The sequence below is a fragment of the Nuphar pumila genome, chromosome 7 (genome assembly GCF_984573655.1).
Source record: "Nuphar pumila chromosome 7, dmNupPumi1.hap1.1, whole genome shotgun sequence".
In the NCBI taxonomy this organism is placed as follows: domain Eukaryota; kingdom Viridiplantae; phylum Streptophyta; class Magnoliopsida; order Nymphaeales; family Nymphaeaceae; genus Nuphar; species Nuphar pumila.
Genome location: NC_143255.1, coordinates 91,485,882 through 91,506,906, shown reverse-complemented (window position 1 = coordinate 91,506,906; position 21,025 = coordinate 91,485,882). Strand labels below are relative to the sequence as shown.

General features: G+C 39.5%; 1 protein-coding gene across 5 annotated transcripts in view; it reads right to left on the bottom strand.

The window, feature by feature from the left end:
* The window catches only part of LOC149832465 (uncharacterized), a 42,229-nt gene that overhangs the window by 1,888 nt on the left and 19,316 nt on the right, over positions 1-21,025 (bottom strand). For 3 of the 5 annotated variants that reach the window (XM_090014505.1, XM_090014503.1, XM_090014506.1), the window contains exons 5-7: positions 20,892-20,996; positions 20,274-20,448; positions 6,875-7,357 (exon numbers count right to left, since the gene is read on the bottom strand). In XM_090014505.1, the coding sequence (XP_089870631.1) occupies positions 7,151-7,357; positions 20,274-20,448; positions 20,892-20,996 (487 nt within the window). In that variant the 3' untranslated portion in view covers positions 6,875-7,150. Of the gene's footprint in view, positions 1-6,874; positions 7,358-20,273; positions 20,449-20,626; positions 20,997-21,025 lie in introns of those variants that run through there. The other 2 variants (XM_090014507.1, XR_016433346.1) reach the window with 2 other exon arrangements.

Here is a 21,025-nt window from a genome sequence, read left to right as displayed (position 1 = left end):
ATGTATAAATAACATGGAATGTTTTTATACAAGCCATGTATAAATAACATGGCTTGTGTTCAGCTGGCCTCATTCAATGACCTGCAGGCTCAGCTAAATACAAATACAAGCCGAGTCACGAACTCAATCCACTGGTAAGTGAGCCGATCCCAAACATGTCCTGCTCAGTTCACTGGGCTCGTTCAGCTGCCCTATCTGACAGCTATCCATATTTGACATTTCTAGAGAGGTGTGGTGTTCAACCCAAAGAAAAGTTGAGATGGATGGTTAAGAGAAGTGAAACTACATGTTCAGTATGCAGTGTAATGAAATGGTGGTCTTCCAGAAATGCACTTGAATCCATCAAAAGAATATCTATAAAGACACTTCAAACAAACCCATAAAAGGGTATAAAAGGAATAACACTAATAAATAAATAAATCTTTATTGATAATAAAAATGCTTAAGAAGAATTCTAGTTAAAATACATTGAAGGGTTCACCCCTATTTATACAAAGAAGAGGGAGAGAGGAGAGCTCATTTAGAGCTCTCTCAAGAAGAGCCGTTCCAACAGCTCTTGTTATAGCCGTTGAGTCAGTCCAACGGCTACAAGCCAATCAAGTTCTGAAACTTGCATGAAAAACAATCTAGTTCCTGTTGAACTAGATACTAAAAAAAACAAAAAAATATTAAAGAAATATATATATATATATATAATATATTATTATATATATTATAATTTATATAAATTTTACATTTTAACATGCTTCTTCAAACTTACAGTACAATGAGAAAAAGTTTGTCTAAGAGGAAGTGAAATATGAGAATAGCGAGAGGCTTGGTGAAAAAGTCTGATAATTGGTACTCTGATGTAAAATATGGCAGATTAATTGTTTCATGTAAGTATTCCTCTATGACATAGTGACAGTCCATCTCGATGTGTTTGGTGGACTCGTGGAATGTCCGGTTGCTTGCAATATAGATCACACTTTTGTTGTCAAAGTACATTTTTTAAGCTTGTGTCGCTTCAGCTTCCATATCTGCTAGCAGACGTTTGAGCCAAACAACTTTCATAGTGGTGGTTGTCATGACTCTGTATTCGGTTTCGATGAAAGAAAGAGAGACTTTCTGTTGCTTCTTGTACCTCCACGAAATTAACGATTCACTTAAAAATATAAAAAAACCAGTGGTTGAGTGTCTATTATTGAGATCACCTCCCCAATCAGCATTAGTATATGCAAGTAAATTTAAAGACGATGAAGAAGACAAGAAAAATCCTCGTAAAAGAGTGGACTTTAAATATATAATAATACGCAAAACTACTCCTTTATGCACAGACGTGGAGGCATGCTGAAACTGACTGACTGTATGAACAACATGTGTTATATCTGACCTAATAATGGAAAGATAAAAAAAAAACTCCAATAAATTGTTTGTAAGGAGTAGGATCATCAAGAAGTTCTCTATCATCAAATCTCATTTTAACAACAACTTCAGAAGTGTTCACTTTCTTATCTGTTATTCCAGATCTAGAAACAATATCAAAAGCAAATTTAGATTGAGACATTAAATACCCATGAGAGGAATAAACAACTTCAATTCCTAAAAAATATCATAATAAACCTAAATCAGTCATTTCAAAATGAGTTTTAAGAAGATTTTTAATGTTTTCAACTCTCTGTTTATCACCTCCAGTGATGATCATATCATCTACATAGAGAAGAAGCACTATAATCTCTACATCAAAAATCTTAATAAACAAAGCAGTGTCAGTAAAAAAAGATTGAAAACCAATATAAAGCGTAACCTGACTAAACCTTTCACACCAAACTTTTGATACTTGTGTAAGACCATAAAGAATTTTTTCTAAACGAAGAATTTTACCCTGAAAAATACTAATACTAGGTAGGGCTTCCATGTACACTTCTTCTACTAGGTTTCTATTTAGAAAAATATTTTTGACATCCATTTAAAATATGATCCATTTTCTAATGGAAACCAAAGCAATTAAGGTTCTGACAGTAGTCATATGAGCAATTGAGGCAAAGGTTTCTTCATAATCAATGTCATATTCTCAGGCATAGCCTTTGACCACTAGTCGGGCTTTATATCTTTCATGAGTCTTAATTTTAACTTTGTTAACTCATCGACAGCCTATAGGTTTCTTACCTAGAGAAATATCTTGAATAATCAAAGTAGAAGCCTTTTTAAGTGCATCCAACTCAGTTTTTATAGCTTCTACTTATTCTACATGATTTTTGGCTTGAGAGTACGATAATGGCTCCTCATATGAGTGTATTAATGCAATAACTGCCCTATATGAGGGTAAAAATGATTCGTATGGCACATTTTTCAGGCCTCGAAACTCGGGATGACCTTGTGGATACTTTGAAATATTTTTCTAGTGCACATAAAAGATTTGACTCTCTTCGACTAAAATATTGTAAACCAACATCCCTATGGATTTGTTCATCATTGTCATCATTGTGATCGGGATCAATCAAAATTTGATCATTGTCAAAGTCACATTCAAGATCATGTTCAATAGGTTTTGAGGTCAAATCTATTAGGAAAGAATATTCAGCGACTTCCTTAGGTTTTTCAAAATCAAAGAAGCTTTCTTTCTCAAGAAAAGATACATTTCTTGATACATATAGTTGGTCATTTTGAAGGTCAAAACACCTATAGCCTTTTTTATTATTGGCATATCCCAAAAAGGCGCAGGAAATCGTACGAGGAGAGAGTTTGTTATTTTTGTTAGCAAAAAAAAAAACTTGCATCCAAATACTCTCAATCTAGAGTAATCCGGAGAAAGATTCACAAGTTTTTCAATTGAAGTTATATTTTTCAAAAAAGAAGATGGCATTCGATTAATAAGATAAGTAGCAGTTGGGACAACTTTTGCCCAAAATTCATTTGGAATATGATTTGCTATTAATAAAGTCTTAATTGTTTCCATAATGTGTTGATGTTTATGTTCAACTAGTCCATTTTATTGCGGTGTGTATGAACATGATCTTTGATGCTTAATGCCATGTAAATTAAGATAATTTTTGAATTTTTTGTACATAAAATTTCCCCCTAAATCTGTGCGAAAAATTGATATATCATTTTGAAATTTGTTTTTAACCATGTTATATGTTATGAAATGTTTAAAAGTATGAAGACTTTTGACTTATGTTTAAGGAAGTAAATCCAAGTATGCCTAGAAAAATTATCAATAAAAATAACATAATATGCAAATACACCTTTCGAAACAATTGGTGCAGGACCTCAAACATCCGAATGTACTAATTCAAGTGGTTTGAAAGAAACAAAGGTCCTATCATGAAATGGTAATCTTTTCATTTTGCCAAGAATACAGTCTTTACAAATAAAAAATTTCAAGACTAGGAAAATGTTGGTTTTTGGCTATACAAGGATGACAAAGTCTTTTATACCACAAATCCAACTTTATTTTCTGAATATTATACCAGAATGCATTTTTAGACAATTCAAAAAAATTAATGTAATACAGTCCTCCTTTTCTATGGCCTTCCCCAATCAACTTTCATGACAAGCGATAATGTACCCAACAACCATGAGAAAAAAAGAAGACATTACATCCATAATCAGTTATTTGAGAAATAGATAAAAGATTTAAATTCAGTTTATGAATATATCTAACTTTTGAAATAAAAAAAAAATTGTTTTATGAACCTTTTCAAAATTTCCTATTCCTTATATTTTAAGAGATGTTCTATCAGCTATAAAAACTTTTGACACACTTGATTTATTTTTGAAACATTCAGATAAGCTATTGTCATTTGGGGTCATATGAAAAGAAGCACCAGAGCCAAGAAAAGTTACCTAGATCGGAGAAGCATGAAACAACTGCTCCAGAGAAGGAGGAAGCTCCTTTGATAAGGGGTAGAATCTCCATCAATTGAGCCATAAAAACTAGTGCATCTTGATCTTTGGGTTTCAATCCAACAGTCATGGCGCTTTTTTCTCTTAACTCTTTAAGTTTAGGACACTGAGGCCTATAGTGCCCTGGTTCATGACAATGGTGACAAATGACTTTTCTCTTGTCAAAGTCATTATTTTGTTTGTTGAAATGAGGTGGCCTATAAGAGCGTACATGATTACCCGGTCTAGACACAACTAGAACGGAATCATCTTCTAGTTTTGAAGTATTCTTTTTAATTCTATTGTCCTCCAATAATTAGTTCCTCTATAGTATCAACGATAGAGGAAACTTTTTCTCGATGAAGAAGAGCCGATTTAGTCGACTCAAATTTTGGTTTTAAACCATTTATAAATTGATAAAAATGCTCCATATCAAGTTGTTTTTTATAGAGCTCAATGTTTTCGGGACAATGTTATTTTTGCTTTAAAAGAATCAATTCTTCCCAAAGTTCAGACAACTCATTGTAATATTCCCGAACGGTTTTATCCTTTTGAGTCATTGCCTGAACTTTGTCTTGTAAATTTCACATGTGCAATATCTTTGAGAAAATACATATTTTTAAGATATTTTTAAGATATTTTTAAGCCTTGTCGACATGTTCGAACATAGCAAGACTAGAACATTTTTTAATGCCTACGCTATTAATTAGTCATGACATAATTTTTGCATGCTCTATCCTCCATTCTTTTCATAAGTGGCTAACGTTTTACTCTTCTCCTCTTTCGTTAGAGGAACTTCTTTATCACCCTCTAGTTTTGAAGTATTCTTTTTAATTCTATTGTCCTCCAATAATTAGTTCCTCTATAGTATCAACGATAGAGGAAACTTTTTCTCGATGAAGAAGTGCCGATTTAGTCGACTCAAATTTTGGTTTTAAACCATTTATAAATTGATAAAAATGCTCCATATCAAGTTGTTTTTTATAGAGCTCAATGTTTTCGGGACAATGTTATTTTTGCTTTAAAAGAATCAATTCTTCCCAAAGTTCAGACAACTCATTGTAATATTCCCGAACGGTTTTATCCTTTTGAGTCATTGCCTGAACTTTGTCTTATAAATTTCACATGTGCAATATCTTTGAGAAAATACATATTTTTAAGATATTTTTAAGATATTTTTAAGCCTTGTCGACATGTTCGAACTTAGCAAGACTAGAACATTTTTTAATGCCTACGCTATTAATTAGTCATGACATAATTTTTGCATGCTCTATCCTCCATTCTTTTCATAAGTGGCTAACGTTTTACTCTTCTCCTCTTTCGTTAGAGGAACTTCTTTATCACCCTCTATTTTAGTGAAAAATAATTTAGGTTCTGAATCAGAACCATCCACTGTACCCCATAACCCTTTTACTCAAATGTGGTGCATCATAATCGAAGCCCACATTACATAATTAGTATCATTTAGCTTCATGGGTATGATGGTGATCTTATCATTGTCATCCATCCTTTACAAGGGTGAAAAAGAATTAGATGAGAGAAGAAAAAGAAAAAAGAGAGGATGAAATACAAATTTTTGTAGGAAAAGAGGCTCTTAAATAGCCTCCTTTCTTCAGTGAATCTTCTTAAGCCAAGAATAAGGTGATGAAACACCTTTTGCAAGTGAGGCATGAAAAATGAAGTGAAAGCTCTTCAAGATCTACGATCTCCACGGCTTTGATACCATGTAATGAAATGGTGGTATTCCACAAATGCACTTGAATCCGCCTAAAGAATGTCTATAAAGACACTTTAAGCAAACTTATAAAAGAGTATAAAAGGAAGAATACAATAATAAATAAATAAATCTTTATTGATAATAAAAATGCTTAAGAAACATTCTAGTTAAAATACATTGAGGGGTTCACCCCTATTTATACAAAGAAGAGGGAGAGAGGAGAGCTCATTTGGAGCTCTCCCAAGAAGAGTCGTTAGACTCTAGTCCAACGGCTCTTATCATAGAACAGCTCTTATCATAGCACAAGTCAAGTTCCTAGTTGAAACTTGACTGAAAAACAACTTAGTTCCTATTGAACTAGATACTAAAAAGAAACAGAAAAATATATATAATAATAATATATATTACAGTTTACATTTTAGCATGCAGCACCACTTGTAATATATATATATATATATATATATATATATATATATATATATATATATATATATATATATATATATATATATATAAGAAAAGTGGTAGGTGCTTAAACATTAGGTACTTGACATGTACTTGAACATGCTCTCCGTCCATCGCGCACTTGACGACGCCAGTGTAAAAAAAATTTAACATAAAAAATGAGTTTTTCCACCCAAACAAGCAATAGCAGCAATAAACATCACCGCTATTGATCTTTAGCGGCGATTTTTGTCACTGGTATTGACCGTTAGCAGTGACTTGTCTCCGCTATTGCTCGCTTGATAGAAAAACTCGTTTTTGACACTGTCCGTCCATCAAGTGCACAATGAACGGCCAGCATGTTCAAGTACTTGTCAAGTACCTAATGTTCAAGCACCTAAGCACTACACTCTCTCTCTCTCTCTCTCTCTCTCTCTCTCTATCTATCTATCTATATATATATATATATATATATATATATATATATATATATATATAACCTATTTCGGTAATGATGTACAAATATAGAGTTAAGTCTTTACACAATCAAAGAAAAAGAATTTAAAGGCATTATATGATTTTTAAGATTTAAAATTTACAATAAAAAATATTTATGCTTCCCACACGTTTTCCAAATGTTAGATTTATTACCTACAGCCAAAAAAACCTCATTTCCTACTTCCGTTTCTCAGGGCGATTTGTGCTTCTGTTTCCTTCCCGGCAACCGTAGATTGAACATCTCCGGCCAAAGCACTTTCAGTGTTGGCAGCAATAGTGCCAAATTGCAATAAACTCTTAATATTACAATATATAAGGAACTCAACATGAGACAATTACCACTCAAAATTTTAAGTTGCAAAATTTTAGCAGAACCGCTTAAATTGATTCTGTATAAAAAGCCGAGGTCAATTACAGTTAACAGCTCCAGGAGGGTTGCGGCTAATTACATTAACCCTGTCAACTACAGTTAAAACATTTGCCGGAAAATAATCCATCTACAGATAATATACAGGAGATGCAACAACATAAGTTATGGTCTATTTGTTAACTTCCATCAGATCTTATCTATGAGGGAAGATGTTTATTGCAAAAAGATGATGGTTCAAACCTGAAGAAGGTATACTACCACCTACGCGAGAGAAAAAACTCATAATCCGAGTGCCTATTCATGGTTACATGTTCGCCTTTTTTAACAGCTGCTCTTGACATCATGGAAGCCGTCTTCTCTAGAGTCTTCAACCTCTTCTCCAGAATTATAGCTGGGTCAGGAGGCTGGTTATGTCCCACAGGGATCCCCACTGAATTCTTTAATGAAAACCAGCATTCTCCCTAGATAAGCAGCATTAGGAAAAGAAAATTATTAAACACGAACTGCTACATTTAACAAATTCAAAGAAAATCCTTTCCAAAGGGCTAGTATAAGGTATCAAAGCTATTAAAGTGTTACAGAAAAGAGGAGGATATTGAGCTAATGTCCTACATCGACAGCCCATTAGTTGTTAAATTGTATTGTATCATTTATATATATATTTATATATAGAGAGAGAGATACATATACATATATAGCTTGTACATACATGTATACATATCTATCTAAGTAATATATATATATATATATATATATATATATATATATTATACCCAATAAGGGTAAATTGGTCTTTCCACTTCATGTTACGCATATTCTTATTTAAAGAATATATATGTAATTTTCTTTTTTATTATTTTTTATTTCCTTTTCTTTTCTTTTCTTTTCTTTTTCTTTTAGCACATGGAGGGGCCCACACAATATGATCGTTGGGCCCTCCAATGGTCCTAATTATGACAGTTAGAGGGGCTCCAACGATCATATTGGGAGCCCCTCCATAGTCTCCCTTTCTTATATATAGGTGTTTTCCCCTCCTATATTATTTAAGATTTCTGTAAAGCTCTCTTTGGTGATTCAATAAAGAAATATACTTTTTATGCCTTTATGCACGTGTATCCACGCCCTTGTGCACTTGTGAGTGTTTTCTTTGTGCCTTTGTGCACACTTCTCGTATCAAGAATAGTGTACTTTTGTGCACATATTTTCTCTATAGACATATTTACATGGTACCAGTGCTCGGTCATCAAAAGAATGGATCGTGTGCTATCTCACTCCGGTGTGTGCCTCGAAAAACGTGTTCCTACCTCATCCTTGGTGTTTGGCGGGGAAAAATCTTGCAATACAACTCTTGAGAAGCATATCACTTCAAGTAAGCCTTGAAGACTTATTGTGGTAAGTGCCTCTACTCTTTAAACATCTTTCTTCTCAAATGGCGGAAAAAGACTCATTTTTCTTAGTTTCAAACTCAATGGATCAAATTACTGATGCAGCCGCGTGGAGGAGGAGTAAAGACAATGGCCACCGTGAATCGGTGGCTGAACTCTTTATTAAACTCAACAAATGTTTCAATGAACAATGAGGAAAAGCAATAAGCAATAAAGAATGTAAAGGAAAACAGTAGGCAGAAAGTAAACAGGAATAAACTGAAAGAAGGTAAAGACCGCTGGAGTTTCAATCTTCTCTGCCTTCACGCAACCCTAGACAGGGCCTTTTAAAGGCTGTTTACTGGACCGGGTCGTGGGTCCTGATTTGGATCCGACCCACGATCCGGGTCAGCCTCTCTTTGCAGTTGGTTCTGGGGCGTGCGAGCTCCACCACGCCTGACGTAGGTGCGCAGGGGTACCTCCCTGCGTCGTGGCTCCGTCCCTGCAAGTGAGTCATATGCGCGGGGTCCTTCATCTGGCCTTTGTGGCGGATCGGGTGGCACGATGGACCCACTCGGGTCCTGCCCTGCATCATTCTCCCCTGGTTGGGAAGAAGTCGGCTCTGTCGACTTGTTGTTGCCACAGTAAGCATATAGATCAGCCACGTTGAAAATAGGGGAAATATGCCAATCATCGGGTAGCTCAAGGAGGTAAGCATTCGACCCCAATCGCTGAAGGATCCTAAAAGAGTCATACTTCTTAGGACTTAATTTGCTATAGGTGCCTACAGGAAAACGCTCTGGACGCAGATGCACCCAGACAAGTTGACCGACCTCGAAATGGACATCACGACGACCCTGATCTACGAAAGCTTTGTAGGTCTCATAGCTTTCAACAAGTTTGGCCCGGACTTGTCTGTGAACGTCACGCATATATTCAACGGCATCAAAGGCATCCGGAGCTGGAGCTGAGAGATCTGACACAGGGGCTAGGTCAACGACATGGGTGGGAGACCGACCATACACTATTTGGAACGGAGATTTACCAGTAGAACGGTTAATGGAGTTGTTATAGGCGAACTCGGCTTGAGGCAATACGAGATCCCAAGTTTTGACATTTTCGCCCACGAGGCTCCGTAACAAATTTCCTAAGGTGCGGTTCACAACTTCGGTTTGGCCATCAGGGGGTGATAGGCACTACTGAACTGAAGCTTAGTTTTCAACAGGGCCCATAACGATTTCCAAAAGTGGCTCATAAAACGCGTGTCGCGATCGGAAGTGATTGTGTGAGGTAGACCGTGGAAACGGGCAACATCCTTGAAATAATATGAGGCGACTAGAGAGGCATCGGTGGTGCGCTTGCACGGAACAAAGATAGCCATTTTGGAGAACCGATCAACAACTACTAAAATTGAATAAAAACGACATGGTGTGCGGGGAAGGCCCACGATAAAATCCATGGATACATGCTCCCACGGCCGTTCAGGAATGGGTAACGGGGTGTACAGACCACTATTCTGACGATGACCCTTGGACACTTGACACACATGACAGCCTTGGATAAACTTGACAACATCTTTGCGCATTTTGGGCCAAAAGTATCGTTCATCTAAGAGAGCGAACGTCTTATCATGCCCAAAATGCCCTGCTAACCCTCCTTCATGTAATTCAGAAATCAACTGAAGTCTAAGGGAGAAATTGGGCACACATAATTGGTTACCACGGAAGAGGTAACCATTATGAATACAAAAACGGGGGTCGAGGTTGCGATCTGAAGAGGTGCAGCTTTCCCAGACTTTGTGAAAATCAGGGTCCGTAGGGTATAACTCTTTGCATTGCTCAAAACCAATGACCTGCACTGACATAGTCATGAGAAGGTTGTTCTTCCTACTAAGAGCGTCAGCCACCTTGTTCAGGGTACCCGATTGATGCCGAAGCGAAAAGGTGTACTCTTGCAAGAAGCTGACCCACTTGGCATGACGAGCACTCAACTTCTTTTGACTGTTCAGATACTTCAATGTCTCATGGTCCGTGTACAAGACAAATTCCTTATAAATGAGATAATGTCTCCAATAACGAAGGGCTTGTACAACGGCATAGAACTCAACATCGTAAGTGGAGTATTGGCACCTGGCCTGAGTCAGCTTCTCGCTAAAGAAGGCAACGGGCCTACGATTCTGACTCAAGACGGCGCCAATCCCCACTTTAGAGGCATCACATTCAACCTCAAAGACTGCACTAAAATCTGGGAGGGCTAAGACAGGAGCACTGGTCATTTTGTCCTTGATGATCGTAAAGGCTGCTGGCGTCTAATGAAAACTAGTACCTTTTAGGCACTCCGTGATGGGGGCCATAAGGGTACTAAAATTTCTCACGAAACGTCGGTAAAAAGTGGCTAACCCGTGGAAACTACGGATCTCTCCTATAGTCTTTGGGGTAGGCCAATCGACAATCGCGCGGACTTTTGCAGGGTCGGCCTTGACGCCATTAGATGACACAATAAACCCTAAGAACACGACACTGGATGTCATAAACTCACACTTCTTGGCATTGGCATACAATTTTTCCTTTCTCAAAATATCTAAGACTTGACGCAGGTGACTCAAATGCTCGGACAATGAGGAACTATAGATCAAAATGTCGTCAAAGTAGACAACAACAAACTTCCCAATACACGGACGCAAGACATGGGTCATCATGTTCATAAAGGTACTTGGGGCATTAGATAACCCAAACGGCATGACTAACCATTCGTACAATCCATCACGCGTCTTGAATGTTGTTTTTCACTCGTCCCCTTCGCGTATACGAATCTGGTGATACCCGCTTTTTAGATCTATTTTAGAGAAAATGGAGGCACCAGATAACATATCAAACATATCGTCCAAACGAGGAATGGGAAAACGGTATTTGACTGTGATGCGATTGATCGCACGACTATCGACACACATGCGCATGGACCCATCTTTCTTAGGAGTAAGGCGGGAACGGCACAAGGACTAACACTCTCGCGGATGAAACCCTTTTGCAGCAATTGCTGAACCTGTCTTAATAACTCAGTATGCTCAGTGGGGTTCATGCGATATGCGGGCAGGTTGGGTAGACTCGACCCTGGCACAAAGTCAATGGCATGTTGAACTACCCTTGCCGAAGGTAATCCATCAGGTAGTTCATCCGGCATAATGTCGCGGAACTCCTCTAGAAGAGGGGCAACGTCCGCGGGAATGGACACGGACGAACTCATCAGTGGCTTTGCCACTAGGGCATAACAACAGCCATCTTCCTGACAGTGGTCCAGGAAGAGCCGGTACGAGAGGCCTGCGATTCGGGGAACTCGCTCAGGTTTGTCTACAGTGGGGAAACCAGTCTCCTTGATAGGTAGGACTATTCTATGGCCATTAAAGACAAAGGAGTATGTGTTCTTGCGGCCATCGTGAGTTGTCTGGCGATCGAACTGCCAGGGACGTCCCAAGAGAATGTGACACGCGTGCATAGGGGCTACATCACACCACACCTCATCGTGGTAGTGTTCCCCCATGAAAAACCGGACTAGGCATCGCTGAGTGATGGGAACCTCATTTCCTTTCTTGAACCAGGCCATCTTATAGGGTTGGGACAACTTTTCGGTGTTAAGTTTCAAGGTAGACACCACACTCTCAGACACCATGTTCTCACAAGCTCCGGTGTCAATGATGACATCACAAGCGTGCCCCTCACAGTTGCACCGGGTCCTAAAAATGTTATTCCTTAGCCATTTCGATGGGGCCGATTCTCGGGGTGTGGTCAACACATGACGGATGGACAACAAACTTTTGACATTGCCATCGAACTCTATAACTCCCCTCTCATCCTCAACCTCAACTAATGAATTGTCATCACTATCACTCTCACTTGCGGACTCGACAATTCCTTCAACAAGATGGGTGTTCCTGCTCACGGTCGGACACTTGGATGTGACATGTCCTAACTCTTGACACCTAAAACAACGAAGGGTCGACTCACTAGGTTTGGCTTTGGACCGGGTGTGGAAAGATGGGCCTGACTGGTCAGGTTTGCTAAGGTCTGTTCTAGGTTTTGAATCACTAGGGGAGCTTGCTCCCTTGGTTGGGAAACTCGGCTTGGGTCGGCTGGTGGGCTCACTACGGGTCGTCCGATATTCCTGCCTCCGTTTCAGCTTGTCCTCGATGTTCATGGCATAATTGCTGGCTTGATCTAATGTCTCCACTGTGACACAACTAAAATCATCAGAGATAGCAGGGCGGAGACCCGAAATGTACCTCGTGACCTGCTGACGAGTTGTTTCCTCGATCTGCACACGCAGGGAAAGACGATGGAACTCCGCGGTGTACTCTGCTACAGTTCGAGAACCTTGGCGCAGGGTCAGGTATTCCTTGTAGGCTTGCTCGGCGTGATCCGAAGGCACGAACTTTGCCTGCATCAGGCTTTGCATTTCCTCCCACGACTGTATGCGCTCTAATCCCTGCCGCTCCCTTGATCGTTGTAGCTCCACCCACCATGTCTGTGCTAGGCCTCTCAATCGCGTAGAAGCTAGCGAGACACGACGATGTTCAGCAATTGTGTGATAATCGAAGAAGAACTGCACTGCATAAGACCAGTCAAAAAACTGCTCCGCGTCGAATCGTCCCGCAAACTCCGGAAGGTCCAGTTTCACGCCATAAGTGGAGGAGTGGTCTGGTACTCTCTGTTGTCGCGGCTCCACCATTCCGGTAGGATGCTCGTTCCAGAAAAGGTCGTCGTCCCATGCTGCCTCATTGTCCGTAGGACGGTATTGCTCGCCGGGATGTTGGTGATGTCGAATTCTCCCTATGGGGGGTCGGCGGTCAGGGCGCGCCGGTTCCTGCTGACATTTCCTCGGTCTGGTTTTCCCGGGGGCGGGCACCATCTGCGGCCGGTATTATGGTACTGGAATGACGGGAAGGCCAATGTAAGGGGGAGGGTTCGGGTGAGTTTCTGGTTCCTGGCGGGTAGAATTGGTATAATATGGTTGTGGGTTAGGAGTATGGTGTTGGGCTGGAGGTTGAGTTGGGTTTTGGGTCAGGGTTGGGTAAACAGGTGGGTTTGGGTTTGGGTTTGGGTTTGGGTATGGGTTTGGGTATGGGTATGGGTGTGTATATGGATGGGTTGACTCGCCCGATGGGATGTGGATCGGGCCCATTCCTACACTACTCGTCAAACCCAGATTGGGATGGGTTGGATCGGGGTTCGCGTTGTGGGGATAATAAGCTTGGTTTGAACTCGATCCCCGATCCATAAGATGATGAGTCTGGTTTTGACCCGGCTCAAATCCAAACTGGAGCTCCGTCCGGGTCCGATATGGGTTATGGTCGGCCTGGGGTATATTTTGAGGGTCAGAATTAATGGGTTGGTTCTGGTTCGGGGCTGCCCGCGAACCGGAACCAACTAGGTAGGCTGGGTAGAGGGTGTCTAGACCCAAACCTGCTCTCTGGGACCCAAGGGTTGGTCCCAACGAAACGGGCCTGTGCCCTGCTGGAACAAAAACCGAGTTGGACCCTCTGATGTCAGGTCCCCCCAAATGGGTCTGGCCCGCTCCCGCTCGTAGAGGTACCATTTCGGAGCCTCCCCGCGCGGGATCGGGAGGGAGAGATGGCTCTCCCCTGATTCGGACAGACGAACCTGGGTCTACAACTGGGCCCAGCGTGACGCTGGGGCCCTGCCGACCCAGGTCCAGTTGTTGCGCCTCGCGCGTGGTGCCCTGCCACGAGGTCGGACCTGCAGGTGGGCCCAGCGCAAGGTTGGGACCCTGCATGTTTGGGTCGACCTGCAGCGTAGTCCCAGGTACGCGCGACCATTCGCCGGGACTGGCAGGTGTCCCCTGCACACTGCTGGGTCCCTGCAGGTTCGGCCCTACCTGCGATCCCAACGCAGGGAGGCACGGTTTAGATGGTGGGGCTGTTACCAAAGGGTTGCGGCTCATCGGGGCTCCCTGGTGTTGCTGTGCGTTATTCAGATCAGGGGCGAGGGCTGTCGCCGGCAAGAACGCGGTGCTTCGACCCTGCTGGAGTTGCGCCGGCTGCAGGGATGCGGTAAAGCTGGGAAGTGGATCTGCTGCTGCGCCCTCGACGAGGCCTGCGCACACTGTTGCACACGGCTCTTGGAGTTTCTCGAGTGTTGACACGCGATCTTCGAACCCGTCCATCCTCTTTGACAGGCCGGCAATATCCTTACTCATTCGCATCATGTTTTCTTGGATTTTCGTCAGTACATCCATGACACGCAATAATGGGTCCTCGCTGTCGGCCTCTTCACGTTCCTCGCCTCGCACCGGATCGCTCCCTGCTTCAAGAGCCATCTCGCTGATGAAGATGGGTGCAGCTCTGATACCACTTTGGTGCAGCTGCGTGGAGGAGTAAAGACAATGGCCACCGTGAATCGGTGGCTGAACTCTTTATTAAACTCAACAAATGTTTCAATGAACAATGAGGAAAAGCAATAAGCAATAAAGAATGTAAAGGAAAACAGTAGGCAGAAAGTAAACAGGAATAAACTGAAAGAAGGTAAAGACGGTTGGAGTTTCAATCTTCTCTGCCTTCACGCAACCCTAGATAGGGCCTTTTAAAGGCTGTTTACTGGACCGGGTCGTGGGTCCAGATTTGGATCCGACCCACGATCCGGGTCAGCCTCTCTTTGCAGCTGGTTCTGGGGCATGCGAGCTCCACCACACCCGTAGGTGCGCAGGGGTACCTCCCTGCGTCGTGGCTCCATCCCTGCAAGTGAGTCATATGCGCGGGGTCCTTCATCTGGCCTTTGTGGCGGATCGGGTGGCACGATAGACCCACTCGGGTCCTGCCCTGCATCAATTACCATGTTTGGGTCGAGAACATGGAAGCTCATATCAAAGGTAAGGGGCTTTGAGGGTACATCCAAGGCTCAATACCGGAACCAGAGCCAAAAACCACATTGATAGAAAAAGGAAAGATAAAAATTCTTGAGGGAGAAGAAAGAACCAAAGATCTTGAAGAATACAGCAAGAAGCATGAAGAATGGGAGATGAGAAATTTCAAAATCCTATCATGGATTTTTTCGTCCGTTGAATGTAGAATCAATGCCAACATTACAAAGTTCAAAAAAGCATCTCAAGCATGGAAATACCTTGAAAAAATGTACACCTCAAAGAATTTGTCTCACAAATATTACCTTCAAAAAAGGGCCTTAACCCTCCAACAAGGCGAAATGACTATTAAAGAGTATTTCGCCGAGCTATCTTCTAATTTGGAAGAACTTGCCATGCTTGAACCCAAATAGAGTGAAGGAGCCATTGAACTTCGACAAACAATTAGAGGAAGATCGTTTTTTCAACTTCTTAAATGGACTTGAACCCGAATTTGAACAAATTAAATCTTCTCTCCTATCTTCTTTTATTTCTCCTTCTCTTGAAGATGTCATTACCAAATTAAGTGGGGGAAGAAACTCGTATGAGCATAAGCAAGAATAATCCAAGTGTTCTTGCAACACCTTTCAATCAAGAAGAAAATGACGGAGTTAATGTCATTTCTAGACCGGAAAATAATTTGAGAACATACAAACCTCCTCATTTTAAAAATCAAAACCAAGGAGGAAGAGAAAATGATAGTAAGGCGGAAGAAGAGATTATAGCAAAATTGTTTGTTATTTTTGTAAAGAACTGGGGCACATCAAACCGATATGCCCAAAATGGAAGAAGTTGTTGGCTATGTCCACCACATTTCAACCACAAAAAGAAGAAAGTTCATCTACTTCCACCGATGGAGCTCTCTCTTTAAATCAAATCGTAGAAGCACTTCAACTGCTTCTCAAAGGAGCTATTTTCGGAGTCGTCATGTCAGCATTTTCTCTTTTCGGTAAGACTTCGTGGATTTTAGATTCGGGTGCCTCCTTTCATATGACTCCAAATATTTTTTCTCTTTTCGAATACTCAAAAAATGCATCACCATTTTTTTGTCTCAACAGCGGATGACACTTATCTTGAAATTAAAGGCATTGAAAACTTTGAAAGACAAAATTTCTTTATCCCCAAAATTAGATTTATACCAAAATTGAATTTAAATTTATTTTTCGTCTCTCAACTCTCGGACCATGGATATGATGTAAAATTCTCATCTGATAAATGCGTGATGAAGGATCGCCGGTTCGGAAAGTTGATTGGAGAAGGCTCTAGAAAGAGAGATTTATACTATATGGACTCTTTTCAAATACCAAAAAACCATTTTTGTAATGTTGCCCAACATAAAGATATAAATGTTTGGCACAAAAGACTTGAACATCCAAGCATCACCAAGTTATCCTATCTACATTTTGTCAAAAATCTTTGTAAAAGCATTTTCTCTTGTAATAATTGTATTCTTAAAAAAAATGAAAAGTGTGCCTTTTGAACAAAGATCCATGTTTGGGGTCTGGCACCCGTTATATCAAAAGGAGGTTTTGCATATTATGTAATCTTTGGGAATGACTACTCTAGATATTGTTGGATATATTTTCTTAAACACAAATATGAAGTATTTTCGTGTTTTAAATCATATCATATGATGATTAAGAATCAATTTAATGGCAACATAAAAATATTTAGGACTGACTCCATGTGTGAGTATCAATTGAATAAATTTAAGAGTTATCTTGAAGACTACGATATTGTTCACCAAAAATCGTGTCCTAAAACCCCTCAACAAAATGGTTTGGCCGAAAGAAAGCATAGGCATATCATTGAAACCACTAGAACCTTACTCATATCTCAAAATATTCCAAAAAGATTTTGGACCGAAGCGGCTCTTACATCTGTTTATCTTATTAATCGTCTTCCATCCAAAAATCTAAACAAAATTTCTCCTTTTGAAATATTATAACTATAATAGGTTAAGAATCTTTAGATGCAAATGTTTTACACTTACGGACAAAAATGATAAACTCTTCCCAAAAGTCATTTCTTGCGCTTTTCTTGGATATTTTGAAACACAAAAAGGGTTTTGATGTTATGATATTAAAAATGACAAACTATATGTCTCAAGGAATGTGACCTTTTTGAAAAATGACTGGTTTTGAAAAAAATGAACCTCGTGAAGAAAATATTGATTATTCCTTTCTATTTGACTTATTATCTAGAAATGATGATAGTGATGATGAATTAACATATAATGATATTAGTGATAATAAACTAGACGAAAACAACAATTATTCCAATCCATCTTCCAACCATCAGCAAGAAGGACATCTAGTGATCCTATCACTTATACACATAGAGATAGAAGCAATTTTAGAAGTGCAATTGAACAATATAATGAACCTGGTGAATCTACATCCGCATATGATATAAATCCTACGAGAACTGAAAAAACTAGAAAAATTCCCTCTAGATTTGTATCCTTTGATTCATTCTCACCAAAATATAAAGCTTGCCTTAGTACCATTTACTCATATTTCGAACCTAAAAACTTTGAGGAAGCCAAAAAATATGTCGAATGAAAATAAGCTACGAAGAATGAACTTAGAGCTCTTAGGAAAGCTAACACATGAGAATTCTAAAACCTCCCTAATGAAAATAAAACTATAGAATGTAGATAGGTATTTAAAGTCAAAACCAAGAGTGATGGATCTCTTGAGAGATATAAAGCTCGCTTATTAACAAAAGGTTATAATCAAGAATATGAAATTGACTATGATGAGACATTTGCCCCAGTAGCACGTATGGTCACCGGTAGATGTGTTATCACCATCGCCTCAATTGAAAAATAAAATATTTTTCAAATGGACGTCAAAAATGTCTTTTTAGATGGGAATCTTAATGAAGAAGTCTATATGGATGCTCCATCAGGTATGAAAATTTCTCAAGGTAAAATTCTTCGTTTACGAAAAGCTCTTTATGGTTTAAAGCAAACTACCAAGGCTTGGTACAATAGATTTAACAATGTTATGTTAGAAAATAGTTTTTTCTCATGTTATACTGACACTACGTTGTTTGTCAAGAAATCTGATGCGGAAATTATGATATTATTATTATATGTTGATGGCATGTTAATAACAGGTGATGATACCAAACGAATCAAGAGCATTAAATCCACATTAACAACAAAATTTGAAATGTCAGACTTAGGATTTCTGACATATTTTTTGGGAATTGAGATTGTCTATTCTCACAGAAGCTATTTTTTGTCTCAAACTAAACTTGCTTGTAAGGTTATTGACAGATCAAGAATTACAGATGACAAGGCCTGTGAATGAAGATTGATGATGGGATTCCTCTAAAAGATCTCACCCTTTACAGGCAACTGGTTGGATCATTAACATATCTTAGCATTACCAGACCTGGTATCTCTCATGTAGTACATGTTGCCAGTCAGTTTCAATATACCCTTACTATAGTACATATGAGTGTCATTCTCCGAATTATCAGATACATAAAGAGAACCATAAACAAGGGGGTATTTGTATCTTCCTCCTCTGAATTAAACTTAATTGCTCATACTGACTCTAATTGGGGAGGTGACCCAAATAATTGTTACTCCACCATTGGTTTTTGTATCTTTTTAGGAGAATATTTGATTTCTTGGAGATGCAAGAAACAACGGAAAGTGTCTCTTTCATCTACCGAAGCTGAGTATCGAGCCATGGCAACCACTACCATGAAAATTGTCTGAAATTGGATATTGCTAGAAAACATGAGTATACACATTCAAGGGCCCACAAAACTGTGTTGTGATAATAAAAGTGCAATCTACATAGACAAAAATCATACATTTCATGAGCGCACGAAGCATATTGAGATGAACTGCCACTATGTTCGTGAAAATTACTTAAGAAAAATTATAGATCTCCCTTATGTAACATCAGAATATCAAGTGACAGACTTCTTCACCAAGGCGTTGTATTCTCCAAGATTTAACTTTCTCCTTGGCAAATTTTCAGTTATGTCACCCTAAGTTTGAGGGGTATATATATATATACCTGATAAGGGTAAATTAGTCTTTTCATTTCATTTTTTTTTTAATTTTTCTTTTAGCACATGGAGGGGCCCACACGATATGATCGTTGGGCCCTCCAATGGTCCTAATTATGACCGTTGGAGGGGCTCCAACAATCATATTGGGAGCCCCTCCATGGTCTCCCTTTGTTATATATAGGGGTTTCCCCCTCTTGTATCATTTAAGCTTTTTATAAAGCTCTCTTTGGTGATTCAATAAAGAAATATATTTTTTATGCCTTTGTGCATGTGTATCTGTGCACTTGTGAGTGTTTTCTTTGTGCCTTTGTGCACACTTCTCATATCAAGAATAGTGTACTTTTGTGCACATATTTTCTCTATAGACATTTTTACATTAGTATGTGACATTAATGCTTTCTAGCAAGGCTAACTACCAAACAAGAAATAGCCAATGATCTGGTCATGATTCAGATTGATTAACAGATGCCATAAAAAAAGTAAATAAATGGAGAAAATACCAATTCTCGATCATTGGCCATGAAACAAATTGAACAATTTCCCCTGATCCAGTTAAGACGGTCCATCAAAGTATTTAGCATTCCCACAAGAAACCCCCTTTGAACAAATCAAAATCCAAAAGCATACCCTTAGAGCATATAACATGAAGCATGTAGATATTGCAAACAAATACAGGGGACTGTTATGAACCTTAAGGGAAGGTTTGCATGTCACAGAAATTCAGGGTTTCCGTGGAAACGCATGGTGCCCCATGCATTTCTGTGGGCCCCACAAACTCCCATTGAAAAACAGGAGTTCCACCCCCCCCCCTTTCAGCAGAAAACAGATAAATTAAAATTTTGTTTAAGGGAAAATCAAAGTACGCAGATAAATCAAGCAACTGATCAAACAGCTCTAACTTTGTATCAATGACCATAAATGGTTCCTTCAAACTTTAGAGAAACATGGCAGTGACGGTATTCTCCTATTGCTATAAAAATCGTATTATAAAAAGATCTCCAAATAGTTACCAAGAATTTACACAAGTATAAAAATTCCATTTGGAAAAGTAAATATACAAAAATACCTGGTCATTGTAATGCTGTAATCCAGCAACAGGAGCAACAAGAGATTTCTGTTCACTTGGAGAATCCAATGAAGTGCTTCTAGTGATAAAATGGCCAAGTGAATGATAAGTCAAAAATGCTGTTCGGAAACTATCCTCTGGTATTCTGTAAATTGGATACCATGCCACAGAATACCTGAAAAATCCAGTACATAACAAATTTGTGAGACCAGGAATCAGACAATAGACATGAGTGGACATTCAAAGACTTTTTTAGATTTGAGAGATGTGATGAATGAATTGGAGGAATTATGGCATCTTATCCAAGTGAGAGAGAGAGAGAGAGGAAATGTGACATAAGGTAGAGCAAACACCTGATACACAGCACAGTCCATGCTCAGAGATGAAACCGCTCAAATGCAGTTTGTATTACACACAATTTCCCAAGAGAGCAATTTTTATATTTGAAGCATGTCACATCAATATGTTATGTCCTTTACAATTTCCTTTCTTTTTTGTTTCTCTTTAATTGGGAGAAGGGGTCCAGATAGTAGCATAGCTCAATCATTTGGAAATGATGCACCTAGTCACCCAAAGAAAATCTAGAAATGAAGTTTCAGGAAAATATCTGCCACTGACCAGGATGCAGGATGGAGATCACACAGAGACAAGTTCTCCAGAAGTGATGGGTCTCCATACATTTGAGAACCTGAAGATGCACCTGCCCTTACTAGCTCCTTTACCCTGAATTGTATCAATTAAAAATCACGTAT